The sequence below is a fragment of the Brassica napus genome, unplaced genomic scaffold (genome assembly GCF_020379485.1).
Source record: "Brassica napus cultivar Da-Ae unplaced genomic scaffold, Da-Ae ScsIHWf_945;HRSCAF=1337, whole genome shotgun sequence".
NCBI classification, from domain to species: domain Eukaryota; kingdom Viridiplantae; phylum Streptophyta; class Magnoliopsida; order Brassicales; family Brassicaceae; genus Brassica; species Brassica napus.
In genome coordinates this window covers 22,706-35,808 of record NW_026016980.1, presented here as the reverse complement: position 1 = coordinate 35,808, position 13,103 = coordinate 22,706, and the positions used below count along the sequence as shown (strand labels likewise).

The window sequence follows — 13,103 nt, the reverse complement described above, 5'->3', positions numbered from 1 at the left end:
TAAACCCGAAACCCTAAAACCCGAAAAACCCGAAACCCTAAACCCAGAAACCCGAAACCCGAAACCCGAAACCCGAAACCGAAACCCGAAAACCGCGGAACGAAACCCGAAAACCCGAAACCCGAAAACCCGAAACCCGAAACCCGAAACCCGAAACCCGAACCCGAAACCCGAAACCCGAACCCGAGAAACCTCGAAACCCGAAAACCCGAAACCCGAAACCCGAACCCCGAAAACCCGAAACCGAAACCGACCGAAACCCGAAACCGAAACCGAAAACCCGAAACCCGAAAACCCGAGAAACCCGAAACCCGAAACCCGAAACCCGAAACCCGAAACCCGGAAAACCCGAAACCCGAAACCCGAACCCGAAACCCGAAAACCCGAAACCCGAAACCCGAAACCCGAAACCCGAAAACCCGAAACCGAAAACCCGAAGCCCGGGAACCCGAAAAACCCGAAAACCCGAACCCGAAACCCGAAACCCGAAACCCGCCCCGAAACCCGAAACCCGAAACCCGAAAACCGAAATAACCCGGAAACCGCCGAACCCGAAACCCGTAAAACCTAAACCCGAAACCCGAAACCCGAAAACCCGAAACCGAAACCCGAAACCGAAACCCGAAACCCGGAACCGAAACCCGAACCCGAAACCCGAACCCGAAACCCGTAACCCCGAAACCCGAAACCCGAACCCCGAAACCGAAACCCGAAACCCGAAACCCGTAAACCCGAAACCCGAAACCCGAAAACCCGAAACCCGAAAACCGAAACCCGAAACCCGAAAACCCGAAACCCGAAACCCGAAACCCGAAACCCGAAACCCGAAACCCGAACCCGAAACCCGAAACCCGAAACCGAAACCCGAAACCCGAAAACCCGAAACCCGAAACCCGAAACCCGAAACCCGAAACCCGAAACCCGAAACCCGAAACCCGAAACCCGAAACCCGAAACCCGAAACCCGAAACCCCGAAACCCGAAAGCCCGAACCCGAAACCCGAAACCCGAAACCGAAACCCGAACCCGAAAACCCGAAACCCGAAACCCGAAACCCGAACCCGAAACCCGAAACCCGAACCCGAAACCCGAAACCCGAAACCCGAAACCCGAAACCCGAAACCCGAAACCCAAACCCCGAAACCCGAAACCCGAAACCCGAAAACCCGAAACCCGAAACCCGAAACCGAAACCCGGAAACCCGAAAACCCGAAACCCGAAACCCCGAAACCCGAAACCCGAAACCCGAAACCCGAAACCCGAAACCCGAAACCGGGGGAGGCGCAAAGACCCGAGGCGCAAAGACCCCGGGAAGCGCAAAGACCCGAAAACCGAAAACCCGAAACCCGAAACCCGGGGAGGCGCAAAGACCCCGAGCGCAAAGACCCCGGGAAGCGCAAGACCCCGAAACCCGAAACCCGAAACCCGGGGAGGCGCAAAGACCCCGAGCGCAAAGACCCCGGGAAGCGCAAAGACCCCGAAACCCGAAACCCGAAACCCGAAACCCGGGGAGGCGCAAAGACCCCGAGGCGCAAAGACCCCGGGAAGCGCAAAGACCCCGAGGCGCAAAGACCCCGAGGCGCAAAGACCCGGGAAGCGCAAAGAGGCCGAGGCGCAAAGACCCCGAGGCGCAAAGACGCCGGGAGGCGCAAAGACCCCGGAAGCGCAAAGACCCCGAGGCGCAAAGACCCAGAGGCGCAAAAGACCCCGGGAAGCGCAAAGACCCCGAGGCGCAAAGACCCCGATGGACAAAGACCCGGGAGGCGCAAAGACCCCGAGGCGCAAAGACGCAGAGGCTCAAAAGACGCCGGGAATCGCAAAGACCCCGGGCGCAAATACCCATAGTCTCAAAATACTCCGGGCATCTCAAAGACTCAGAGGCGCAAATACCCCTAGGCTCAAATACTCCTTTAATCTCAAATACTCATATTCTCAGAACCCCTTTAATCTCAAATACTCCTATTCTCAAATACCCATTTAATCTCAAATATTCATATTCTCAAATACCCATTAATCTCAAATACCCTTAATCTCAAATACTCATTAATCAAAAATACCACTAATCTCAAATACCCTTTAATTTAAAATACCCTTAATCTCAAATACCATTTAATCCCATATATCCTTTAATCTCAAATAACTCTTAATCCCAAATACCCCTAATCTCAAATATCCATTAATCGCAAATAACTCTAACCTCGTATATCCTTATTCTCAAATACCTTTTAATCACATATACCCTCTAAACACAAATACATTTTAATCCCACATCCTCTTAATCTTAAATACCCATTAATTTCATATACCCCTTAATTCTATATACCCTTAATGGCTTAATCTCAATACATGTTTAACTTGAAACTTTGTTTAAATTAGTTTCAAAGTTAAGTTTTCATCGTAAAAACTTTGAAAAGGGATTAATAAAAAGAAAACTGTTTTTATTTTGAAAAAGCTCTGTGTTGACAAAAAGTGTTTGAACTTGGAAACATCGCTGTACCGGAACTTGTTTTGCGAGAGAGAATACAAAACTTGAAAATCACCAAAACCAAAATAAAAACTCAAAAAGAGAAAAAAAAAAAAAAAAAGGGTTCAAAAGCGTTACCACAAACGGAGGTTGAACAGCTTTTATCATCTCTCCACCGGCGTATGGGATTGATGAGTCGAATCCACTGCATTCGCGGCCATAACCTAAATCCTCAGTCCATACAAAACCGCAACAAAACTATCCCGACTCTAACAGCTCCGAAGCCATGTTACAGAGAATCAACAAAACTCGTGTGACCTAATTTCGCCATGTCCAAGAACACCAATTGCCGTCAGCGATAAGAAACCTCAACACACACAAAAAAGTTCGTTACTTTCTTATGATTATCTAATCTGATGGAAGCATCTATTTATATATTCAAAAAAAAAAAGTACTACCGTTACAGCAATAGCTTCCGAGTCAAGCAAAGCGTGTCAACTCACCGGACACGAAACGATGTTACAGAGAATCAAGAAAACCCTTCTAACCTACTTCGCCATATTCAGAAGCATCTGAACAGCGAAAAAGATGATACAGAGCAAGATCCGAGTCAACTCAATCCGACTCGAGATCCACCACCAGTGTGCCACGGACTCTCATCGGAGGGCTGTTGCTTGTCGAGATTGGACCTGAAGCATCGAGACAGGGCTTTGGTGGTCTCGTTTAACGAAGAAGAAGGAGCGATGAACTTGTTGGAAGAATAACACAGGGAACCGCTTAAGGTTTGATCCTCAGTTCGCTCGTGTCCTAAGATGATGAGGATCGGAAGGGGATGATTTAAAGAGTTCGTATAATTATTCATCTGATGGGAGCGTTAATATATATAGATTTTGAATTTCAAATGAAACAAAAATATTACCGTTATTCACTCAAGTCGGTTAAAAAAAAGTAACTTGTGCATCAAGCAAGTAACTTTTGTGGGCTGGCCTCTCTGTTTCTGATGTGGCCCAAGGTGATGACGTGTCACCTAACTAGACGCGGTGGCTAATCAAATATCACCGAACCATGTCTGTAAACTTCTCTCCAATCTCACACCATCGTGGACGATTTTTTCTCAAATTGGGTAGCTCAATTACGATGATCTAGTTTTGATTTGATTGATTTTGACTTTGTTTTGGGGATTATAGACCAGTCGTGCCACGGAGAAAGGTTACTGGGGAGATTCGTAATGGTTCGAGGGCCGTAACTATTCAAATTAAGTAGTTGTTACACTGACATTTGTTTATGTCTTTCTGGTGCTATTTATGAGTGGAATTGGTAGTTTTTTTCTTTTACGTGAACAATAATAATGTGTATAGAGGCTTCGATTATTTCTAATAAAAGGCAATAACGCATGTAATGAAGCCGTCCACACACACGAACGCCACGCTTAAAAAAATGCCAAAGGGTCAACGAACGTTAAACTTAAACTAAATGAAAGGCTATTCCTTGCTCTTGAGGAAGATTTTGTTTTTTTTGTTTTTGTCTTTTCATTGAGACAGATGGGTGCTTCTGTTTCGGTTCCCGAGAGATCCGTCCATGAATTCACCGTCAAGGTAAGAGAAACTTCTGTGTTTCGCTTGAATCGTATCTATGGTTTTTATTTAATTATTGTTTCATGGGGAATCACAGGATAGCTCCGGCAAGGACGTCAATTTGAGCATATACCAAGGGAAAGTCCTTCTCCTTGTCAATGTCGCTTCCAAATGGTTTGTCTCGTTTTTTTTTTCCTTACAAATTTACGTTTTCTTTCTTTAATTCATTACTGATTGATTGTTTATCATTTGGATTGTGCAAACAGCGGGTTCACCGAATCCAATTATACCCAGCTCACCGAACTTTACCGGAAATACAAGGACCAAGGTCTTTTTTATTAACTTAGTTTAGGGCTTTTTGTTAGCAGTTGCAATCATATTCATGCATTTATATTTTTGTATATAATATTATTTCCATTGATTATGTATTTCAGGGTTTGAGATCTTGGCATTCCCTTGTAACCAGTTTCTTTACCAGGAGCCCGGCACGAGTCAAGACGCTCATGATTTTGCTTGTACACGGTTTCAGGCCGAATACCCTGTTTTCCAAAAGGTAGGTCTTCTCTTTCTGTCTTGTTTCTAGTGGCTACATGACGCTTGGAATTTATACCTAATTACATAGCTCCTCAACTTATATCCATCTCATTATGTTAGGTAGGTAGCTATATATGACTTGTTTGTGGTATTTTTGTAACAAGTGTAACCAGAAATCCATATGTGCTTCAACAGTTACCATCTGCACCTGATTTTTTTTTATTGTTAGTAATATATATATATATGACCAAGTGTGTGTTATTATGAGATTAGGTACGGGTAAACGGCCAAAACGCGGCACCACTCTACAAGTTCCTTAAGGCAAGTAAACCCACTTTTTTGGGGTCAAGAATTAAGTGGAACTTCACCAAATTCTTGGTCAGCAAAGATGGCATAGTGATTGATCGTTATGGCACGATGGTTACACCTCTGTCCATCGAGGTATGCATTCTTTACGTATCAAAATAAATTGTCTTATGCTATAAATTGTAATTGTCGTGACTTGTGCCCCGGTTTCATGTGTTTGTGTGTAACAAACAGAAAGACATCAAGAAAGCTCTGGAAAAGGCTTGAAACAGCAGACGGGATTGCCTTTTATATCAAGGCACCAAATAAAAATATCAGTTCATTTTGTAACTAATGAAAATCCTAGCTTTTATGTTGTTAATCCAATTTTCCTTTCTTATACAGACAAGTTTTTCAGTTTGGTGTATATAGAAAAAGAATCTCTCCCAGTAGGTGGTTGTTTTCATTTTTTTTTTTGAAAAGTATTCTTTAATTTCCGAAGTTGTTATGGATATATACAGTCATTGATACTTGGATAGCTAAGACAATATCTTAACACGAAAAAAGAGAGCTGAATCTTGCGAATAATCCAACCCCGACTAGTTGGATGGATAATCGTTATTTGGCATTTAAAATAGAAACATACGCGTGTTGATTTGGTCGGAGCCAGACAACGGTTTATATTTACCGAACAAAAAGACAAAGAAGCTTATCATTTGAGATGAAATAGTAAGTAAATCATATCTGTAACGATGAATCCAAAAGGAAAGTACCTGACAACACATACACAAGGGTAACAATTTGAATATGGAGACGCGCGGTATAGCTCACAAATTCAACAAGGTGAGAAGAGTGAAGAGAAAGAAAAGCAAGGGAAGAAAAGGAGAGGTAGAATATTGAGCGAGGCTAGTGGGTTGCAAGGGCTGAACCACCGGTCGAATTCCTGGTGTGGCTGTGGGGCCCATCGGTCCATCCAAGGGAGCATCCGGTGCCAGCCCAGGAGCTGTCGCCGCCGCCTTAGATGCTAATCACAGTTGTCCAAAATCAAACTTAAACTCTTAACCTTGACTCAAAATGCATAAAAAAAACGTGATCGTGGTTAATTAATTACTCACATCCGGGGCTAAAAGCAGACATAGGCGGTGGTGGGGCCAGCAAAAATGGCACTGGACCTGCCCAATACATTAGTTAAATGAATAATGGCTGAAATCAACTGAATCATAAATGTACAATTCAATAGTAATGAGCGTTTTTCATAATAATTAAACAAAACCTGGCGCTGGCAGAGGTGTTCCCGCCGCTGCAAATTAAGCAAAATGAGCCATTAATCATTGGGGTTAATAGTGATAAGTTAATAAATAAATAGAGCGAAGCTAAAACCTTGACACTGAACAGGTACACCGGTCATTTTGCAGGCACGAGGGAGAGCAAGCGAGAGAGTCCGATTGATGAAGCCAGTAGGCAGCGGGACATTAGCAGTGAGAATGAGGCAAGCACAGTTCATGCCGGTGCTGGTCAACGACTTTAAGGAGTCGCAGCAGCCGGCGGTGGGAGTGACGGAGCCGCCGCTGCTCCCGGTTATGAAGTTGAGACATGGAGTGAAGGTAGAGATCATGGAGGAGGTGCATGGCGTGCTAATTATCTGCTGACCTTTCCCTCCCAATATTAAGCTTGACATTATCACTATTATCAATGTTATGCCTTCCATTTTTGGCTTGGTTAATTCTCAGGTGAATATGGCTCATAATCCTATATATATATACAAATTTAAGTGGGTGCATTGGAGTTCAACAACTTCCAGCTAATCTATAATCATCTCTCTCAATCTCTTTATCAACACACAATTTTCTCTTCTTTTTTTCTTTGAAACACGCACAATTTCCTTAAAACCAAATATTATTAATTAATTAACCAAGAGCTAGTAGGTGAGTTTGGTATGCTCCTATTAATTTTGTTATTAGCTCCCGATCATAAAATTGGTTCTTAGGTATATCTAGAACATATTGGTTATGAAAAAACCATAAACAATGTAAAGTAGGTCATCCGACAATACCAGTCTCCTTGACGTTTTCACCATTTCGTCCTATAATTAAACCAAAGCGAAGAGCAATAATAACACAAACTATGGGGTATACAAGTATCTACGCGATCACATTTGTAGCCCTCGTGGGGGCTCTACTGGGCGTATCAAAAGCACAGCCGAGCGGGTCATGCGTGAGCACACTAACCACCCTTTCTCCGTGCCTAGGCTATATCACCGGAAACTCAACCACTCCCTCACAGACTTGCTGCTCTCAGCTCGACTCTGTCATCAAATCTTCGCCGCAGTGCATCTGCTCTGCCGTCAACAGTCCGATCCCTAACATCGGCCTTAACATTAATCGCACACAGGCCTTGCAGCTCCCAAAGGCCTGCAACATTCAGGCGCCTCCTCTCTCACAATGCAATGGTAGCCTAAGTATTAAACCCTTATATATATGTATATACATATCTATATTACGTGTTAAGATATAGTGTCACTAACAACAAAGTTTTTTAATGAATTAGTGGCCACTGGGCCGACAACACCTCTTGGCGCACTTTCACCGGTGGAGTCACCGGCGGACAAGAACCCTGGCGTGGCACTAACCCCAACCTCATCACCAGGTGCTCGTTCAGGTACAAACTTCTTTAATAACCAAAACAAAGCAACGCTAGATGGATTATATATATTCTCTCTTAACGGGACTTACTGATCCACGTGCAGGAGTCGTAGTCGGAGCCAGAGGTGGTTCCAAGACTATTCCTTCCACTGGAGCTGGCTCATCCTCTGGGAGCGTCGACCGTGTGCCACCACGTTTGTTCATGTATGCTATATTTGTAGTTTGGACCTACTCTCTTCTTTATCAGTTCTGAGAGTTATGTATTTGAGAATTTGATTTTCACGTTTACTATTTTATTCGGTTGCATGGTGTACCAGATTTATATGTGAGTTTTACTACTTCAAAGAAGAAAATGATTTATCTGACCTTGTCGTTTGTGCTAATGAGACTGAAATCAAAAGCGATTCGCTGATGATGGGAAGATGAAACGTAAGAGGAGGCAGCAATGTTTCTTTATATTGCGACATCTCACCACTAAATATAAAAATAACAACCTAAATTACTCTTTGGAACTTATAAACCCACTAGAATTAGGTCTTAGGACTTAGCCTTAGTCGGGTCCTTCTTGTAGGCCTAACATTTAGGGCCTTGCCTCATTTGTTGGACGGCTTTGATAAGCACCGGAGGTTCTGCTGTGCCGGAGACAAGAAAATCAAACCCTTGGCCGGGACTATGGACTCATGTTGGTTCATCCCACCTCAAATTATTAGGTCCATAACTGGAAACAAAACAGTACCTTTTACTTGTTGCAGACGTTTCTTCACTCTGCAAGCAAAGTCTTGGAGATCCATTTCCAGTATGGAAATCTGCAGATACGAACATCATCTCTTGATGGTTTGTGTCCAAATTAAACCCAAAACATTTATGTATCTTCCTTTACAGGAAAGTCCACATCCTCCATTATTGCTTTGATTTTACAGGTTACTTGTTGAGTTGTGATTACCAAGATACAAGTTTGTAATCTTCACTATGATTGAAATAAAAAGATAAGAAATAACTCACATTTGATTGGTTTCTGTTTCTGCAAGGTGCCATATCAATAAACTATGGAAACCCTAGATATCATCTACTCTATATATCATTGGCTTTCTTCTCCGTTGGAGTTCTTAAGGTGCTTTTTCAATGGCAAACACAACTCAACCTGCCAGAGTACTCTCTCGAACCAGGTTATTGCATCTACTTTCCTTTAAGAGTTTGCTGACGAGTATTTCCGTGTGATAAACGCAGAGTTGCGTTCTGAGAGTTGGAATCAAGTGCTGCAAAGGTTGCCAGACAAATGCAAAGAGAAAGTTACTCAGTGTTTCTGGTGATGATCTTGTTAAAGCCATTGAAAATATGCTCTCTTTTTGTTTTATTTGAAGCTAATATATTGTTTTGGTATGGAAACAGGGGTGAGTGCAGTTGAGTATAACGCAGAACAAGGGCTCCTAAGAGTCTCAGGTGACCCCAACCCAGCTAAGCTGCTTCGCAAGCTTGCCAAATGGGACAAAAACGCAGAGCTTGTCTCTCTTCCTGGTGAAGTCTCTGCCCCCGCTCCTAGAACCCCTCAACTTTACCAGACCAAGAGGATGGGGAAGAGGACAACAAAGTGTTTTCTTCTGAGGTGTTTCGGGACTAAGGAAAAGGTTGAGCCTTATGGAGTAGCAGGGGATGAAAACGGCAGCGCAACGCCCTTCATCAACACTGTTGCGCCTCCAATGGTGTATCCTCCTCCTCAACCAACGCCTGGCTTCGCGACACCCATACCATACCCTCCTCCCTGTTTTGGGGCAAACCAACCACCATACACATACACTTCTGGTGGTATGTACCAGTCACCTCCACCAACTTTCCAGTTAAGAAAGACGCAGTTTCCACAGATGGTCAACTACCCGCACCACTGAGCTAGAAAAAACAGACGCATGCCTGCTTCTTTTCTCTTGAATGAATCCACACAAGCAATTCAAAAGCATCCAGAATATTTGTCTAGGCGATTGCCATGCCTACAGCTTATTTTTGGTTATGAATATGCCTAATAAGAGAATCATATTGAACAACAGCAACAACAAATTTTTTTTTTGGTCAAAGACAGTATAAAGTTAATAAATAATAAAATCCAAAGATAAAATATATCCATTTCCTATTGGAAACATGTGATTAATATAGAGTTTGTGTCTGTTTGCTAAATTGATGAATATTAGCTGAACTAGTGGAATATTTTATTAAAACCATTGAAAACAATTCGTGCTAATCGCAGCATATCCGTGAATCCAAAAAAGTTAGCAAAAGCTGATGGAGAGTGACCTAATTAGTTTTGAGAATCTTCTGTATATTAATCTTTAGCGCGCGTACATGGAAGAGATTACACGGTTCCTATATACTATGATCTCTTGCTGAGTGCTGATTCTCGTTTTATACCCTAAAATTATACAAAAAAAAACAAAAACAAAACAAAACAAATGCAGAAGAAAGAAAGAAAACAGGAATCAGAATGCGATCCCTTTGGAACATCACTCTTCCTTTTTACTTGAAAAAAAGCTTGTTAAAGTTTCCACCATTCCTCTTTTCAACAATGAGAATCTCCCAACCCAAGAAATTTCTCCTTTGTTTTCTTCTCTCTTTGCATGGTGTTCCCTTTTGAAACACGTTATACTGATATATCAACAAAGCTACCTTCTTTTTTTAATCACGAATTTTTGGATTATAAAAACCTCGTTAATCTTCTCTGCACAGATCACTCTCTAATTAGCTCCTTTACTTCCTAAGCTCTTAGCATAATTAATTGATATCGATGGCAAAGAACTCAGAGAGGTGTGCTGGCATAAGGTGATACTTTTCTCTGGTATCCGGAGCCTGGCCGTGGTAGTGGGAACTTCTCTACTAGCGCGACTTGGAGAGCCCTTTATCACAATTCTTTAGAGGTGTGCTGGCATAAGGTGGTGTGGTTCGCAGGTCGAGTACCTAAACATGCCTTTATTACATGGATTGCAGCTAGAGACAGAATGGTTACAAGAGATAAACTAATTCGGTGGGGATTGAGAGTTCCAGCGAACTGTGTCCTATGCCCCTCTCATGAGGAATCTCGAAATCACCTGTTTTTTTATTGTACCTTCAGCAATCAGGTTTGGACGTTTTTCACTTCTCGCTTACACCTCTCACCCCCACAGGGGTTCGAGGCAATTCTGAGATGGCTTAATGCTCCCTCTAGAGATCCTAGTATTACGTTGATCGTGAGACTTATCTTCCAAGCCGTCTTATACTTGGTCTGGAAAGAGAGAAATAGTAGAGTTCATGGAGGTGTGGAGAAACCTCATAGTGCGATTGTAGCTGAAGTCCAGCAGATCATCAGGTTCAGACTAGATCCTTTGGCTCGTCGACAGGTACTAGCGTCAGGGCAGTCGTCAGTGCTTGCAGTTTGGTTCTCCTTCTTCGATGGGTGAGGCTGGTTTTGTTACTCGAGGAGTGACTTGGTGGTAAGTTTGTTGGGTGGCTGTAGAGCTGCTCTTTTTTCTTAGCTTTATGTTCGGTTTCTTTGTAATAAGTTTTTTAATTAATAAATGGAAATTTAAAGTAAAAAAAAAAAAAAGAACTCAGAGAGTAGCAGCAAGAACCAGGAGACGAAGAAAGAAAGCAGAGTGTGTGAGAAGATTTTCAGAGCAATGACGAGTCCTGTTCGAACTGTTCGCCGCCTTTCCACCAAACCTTCACCGAAGCACAACCAAGCGGAGCCTGTCCGCGTCAAGTTCTCTGAGACGTCGACTCAGGCAGCCAAACCCATTTCAAAGATGGAGCCGCTGATCACTCGAGTGGAGACGAAGCTGAAAACGGACGAGAGGTTCACTGATTATATAAAGAAAGCCAAACTGAAGATCAGGGCAGTGACGAATCCGGGTGACATGATGAGGAACGATGCGTCGAAGACAAGTGAAGCAGAGGCACGTGATCATCGTCGTCAGTGCCATGTCCCTACCGCTAGTGTCTCGAGAGAGGGTAGCAGTGGAAGGTCATCAGATCATTTCTCCGAGTACATAAGGAAGGCGAAGATGAAGCTCAGATCTTCCACCGTCGCTCGTGCGAACCCAACTTACAAGGATTGATGAATTCCCACTAAATTATTATATGAATAATCCAGCTTACGGTTATGCTCTGATGACAAACTATATGAATTATCGATAACTATTTTTAAATATTACTAAACTAAGTTTTTCTAAGAAAAGAATATTAATCTCGGGCACCTGTTAAATTCTAGTTTTAATTTTTTTGCTTGCTGTTACACACATACATACAGATAAAACGGCAGAGAGCTTCCACTGGCTCAATTTTTCCCATCCCAAAGCAAACCCGATGGCCTTCATATACTACTACTACACGTACCTTTTTAAACACAAGAAGAAAGAAAACCCTTTTCGACAGCATCAGCTCCTCCGGTCATTTGCCAAGGGCTGTTTAGATTTGTGGTGGCTGGGCTAGGGATATTGCGTGAGAAAGAGATGAAAGAGTAAGAGGAATCAGAGAGAAAGAGCGATCACACTAGAGGTTACATGACATGGGGAAGAATCTTAGCCTAGAAGCAAACATATTACCCAATTCTATTTTTATTTTTCTTTCAATTTACCAGCTTCATCACTCTTGATAAGAAAATGTATATATGTACTGGCACTTGTATATTTCAGAAGAAGAAGAAAAAAAGTTCATCTCAGAAGTCTATGATTTCATTGTAGAGCAATGTTCACATTCGTCACGTCACGTACCTTTGAGTATTCGATATGCTGAACATAGAAGCTGAATGGAGAATCATTCATTCATTCCAAGGAAGAGAAGACAGGGAATCTTCAGAAGTCTCTAATCCCATTCCCATCCTCTACTCGGTTCTTTCCAGCCATCCAAGCTGTAATAAGAGAGAGGCACAAACCAAAAATAAGTGAAGAAAACCACAATTACAATTGCGAAAGAAGGTAAGTGTATGGGCTGAGCAGAGCAGAGCAGAGCAGAGCAGAGAAGAGGAGAAAAGATTTCCAGAAGAAGGGTATAGCAACGTTGAGTGATGAGAAAAAGAGCCTCGCCTCTTGAGAAGGAATAGTGAACATCCAAATGGACCACATAACATAGCCATAGGTCAGGGGTTCGTTGGAGGTTGAAAGAGAGGACCCCAAAAATTTGTTAAGGGTAGTTCCGGGGGAGGCCCTAGGGGCAAAGGTTGGTTACTTGCTGCAGTCTTGTTAACAACCTGCTTGAATTGAATTTGAATTTGAATTTGAATTTGAATCTGACAACAAGTCATTAGCTTGGTATGTTGTAATCCCTTTTGCTTTCGAATCATTTTACAAGCACCAATCAATAGTTACAAGTAACAGTGTTGGTTAACAAGCTCTCTGCATCTACTCTCATGGCAAAAATGGCTTACCGAGTGCAGAAGACGACGAGGAGGAAGGAAAAGGAGAATCCGGTTCCTCCTACACTCGACCGAATCTAGAACGGCAACTGAGATTGGAGGGTGGGCGGAAGAGGAATCGTCGAGAGAGATTAAGCACCACCTCATCCTCATCCTCTCCTCTCTCACAGATAAAACTGATTGGATTGAATGACTCGAGAGAGACCGATGAGTTCTGTATTAAACCGGTACAAT

General features: G+C 42.9%; 6 protein-coding genes across 7 annotated transcripts; 4 read left to right on the top strand and 2 right to left on the bottom strand.

Moving 5' to 3' along the window:
• Positions 1–1,251: 1,251 nt before the first annotated feature.
• Positions 1,252–1,842, bottom strand: LOC125606716 (the record flags this gene model as incomplete). The annotated part of the gene is made up of 1 exon (XM_048775605.1): positions 1,252–1,842. A coding segment is annotated over exon 1 (591 nt), but the record flags the coding sequence as incomplete, so codon positions are not given.
• Positions 1,843–3,262: 1,420 nt separating this feature from the next.
• Positions 3,263–5,308, top strand: LOC106426025 (probable glutathione peroxidase 4). The gene is made up of 6 exons (XM_048775618.1): positions 3,263–4,058; positions 4,135–4,211; positions 4,304–4,365; positions 4,472–4,590; positions 4,845–5,012; positions 5,112–5,308. The coding sequence occupies exons 1-6, from the start codon at positions 4,005–4,007 to the stop codon at positions 5,142–5,144; spliced, it is 513 nt and encodes a 170-aa protein (XP_048631575.1). The 5' UTR covers positions 3,263–4,004; the 3' UTR covers positions 5,145–5,308.
• Positions 5,309–5,507: 199 nt separating this feature from the next.
• On the bottom strand, positions 5,508–13,082 carry LOC111205565 (non-specific lipid transfer protein GPI-anchored 16-like). Its single transcript, XM_048775613.1, has 6 exons — positions 12,882–13,082; positions 12,229–12,365; positions 6,237–6,605; positions 6,130–6,156; positions 5,972–6,028; positions 5,508–5,880 (listed from the first exon to the last, which is right to left on the bottom strand). Exons 3-6 carry the CDS (start codon positions 6,562–6,564, stop codon positions 5,684–5,686), a joined length of 609 nt encoding a protein of 202 aa, XP_048631570.1. The 5' UTR covers positions 6,565–6,605; positions 12,229–12,365; positions 12,882–13,082; the 3' UTR covers positions 5,508–5,683.
• Positions 6,716–7,866, top strand: LOC125606717 (non-specific lipid transfer protein GPI-anchored 15-like). The gene is made up of 3 exons (XM_048775615.1): positions 6,716–7,305; positions 7,404–7,514; positions 7,603–7,866. The coding sequence occupies exons 1-3, from the start codon at positions 6,981–6,983 to the stop codon at positions 7,749–7,751; spliced, it is 585 nt and encodes a 194-aa protein (XP_048631572.1). The 5' UTR covers positions 6,716–6,980; the 3' UTR covers positions 7,752–7,866.
• LOC111210581 (heavy metal-associated isoprenylated plant protein 42-like) lies at positions 8,549–11,063 on the top strand. Its single transcript, XM_048775614.1, has 3 exons — positions 8,549–8,647; positions 8,726–8,804; positions 8,888–11,063. The coding sequence occupies exons 1-3, from the start codon at positions 8,621–8,623 to the stop codon at positions 9,379–9,381; spliced, it is 600 nt and encodes a 199-aa protein (XP_048631571.1). The 5' UTR covers positions 8,549–8,620; the 3' UTR covers positions 9,382–11,063.
• Positions 10,068–11,725, top strand: LOC125606718. Of its 2 annotated transcripts, XM_048775616.1 has the most exons (2): positions 10,068–10,288; positions 11,076–11,725. In XM_048775616.1, exons 1-2 carry the CDS (start codon positions 10,269–10,271, stop codon positions 11,572–11,574), a joined length of 519 nt encoding a protein of 172 aa, XP_048631573.1. In that variant the 5' UTR covers positions 10,068–10,268; the 3' UTR covers positions 11,575–11,725. The 2 variants fall into 2 exon arrangements, with proteins under 2 accessions (XP_048631573.1, XP_048631574.1); XM_048775617.1 differs by having other exon boundaries at positions 10,098–11,725.
• Positions 13,083–13,103: the final 21 nt, after the last annotated feature.

Coding starts and splice junctions, on each gene's coding strand:
- LOC111210581 (XM_048775614.1), top strand. CDS start 8,621: ATGGCAAACACAACTCAACCTGCCAGA. Junction 8,648..8,725: donor ACACAACTCAACCTGCCAGA/GTACTCTCTCGA, acceptor TGATAAACGCAG/AGTTGCGTTCTGAGAGTTGG. Junction 8,805..8,887: donor AAAGTTACTCAGTGTTTCTG/GTGATGATCTTG, acceptor GTATGGAAACAG/GGGTGAGTGCAGTTGAGTAT.
- LOC125606718 (XM_048775616.1), top strand. CDS start 10,269: ATGGCAAAGAACTCAGAGAG. Junction 10,289..11,075: donor ATGGCAAAGAACTCAGAGAG/GTGTGCTGGCAT, acceptor GAACTCAGAGAG/TAGCAGCAAGAACCAGGAGA.
- LOC125606717 (XM_048775615.1), top strand. CDS start 6,981: ATGGGGTATACAAGTATCTACGCGATCACATTTGTAGCCCTCGTGGGG. Junction 7,306..7,403: donor TCCTCTCTCACAATGCAATG/GTAGCCTAAGTA, acceptor TTAATGAATTAG/TGGCCACTGGGCCGACAACA. Junction 7,515..7,602: donor ATCACCAGGTGCTCGTTCAG/GTACAAACTTCT, acceptor ATCCACGTGCAG/GAGTCGTAGTCGGAGCCAGA.
- LOC111205565 (XM_048775613.1), bottom strand. CDS start 6,564: ATGGAAGGCATAACATTGATAATAGTGATAATGTCAAGCTTAATATTG. Junction 6,157..6,236: donor TGTACCTGTTCAGTGTCAAG/GTTTTAGCTTCG, acceptor CTTAATTTGCAG/CGGCGGGAACACCTCTGCCA. Junction 6,029..6,129: donor AACACCTCTGCCAGCGCCAG/GTTTTGTTTAAT, acceptor TGTATTGGGCAG/GTCCAGTGCCATTTTTGCTG.
- LOC106426025 (XM_048775618.1), top strand. CDS start 4,005: ATGGGTGCTTCTGTTTCGGTTCCCGAGAGATCCGTCCATGAATTCACC. Junction 4,366..4,471: donor CCGGAAATACAAGGACCAAG/GTCTTTTTTATT, acceptor TATGTATTTCAG/GGTTTGAGATCTTGGCATTC. Junction 4,591..4,844: donor AATACCCTGTTTTCCAAAAG/GTAGGTCTTCTC, acceptor TTATGAGATTAG/GTACGGGTAAACGGCCAAAA.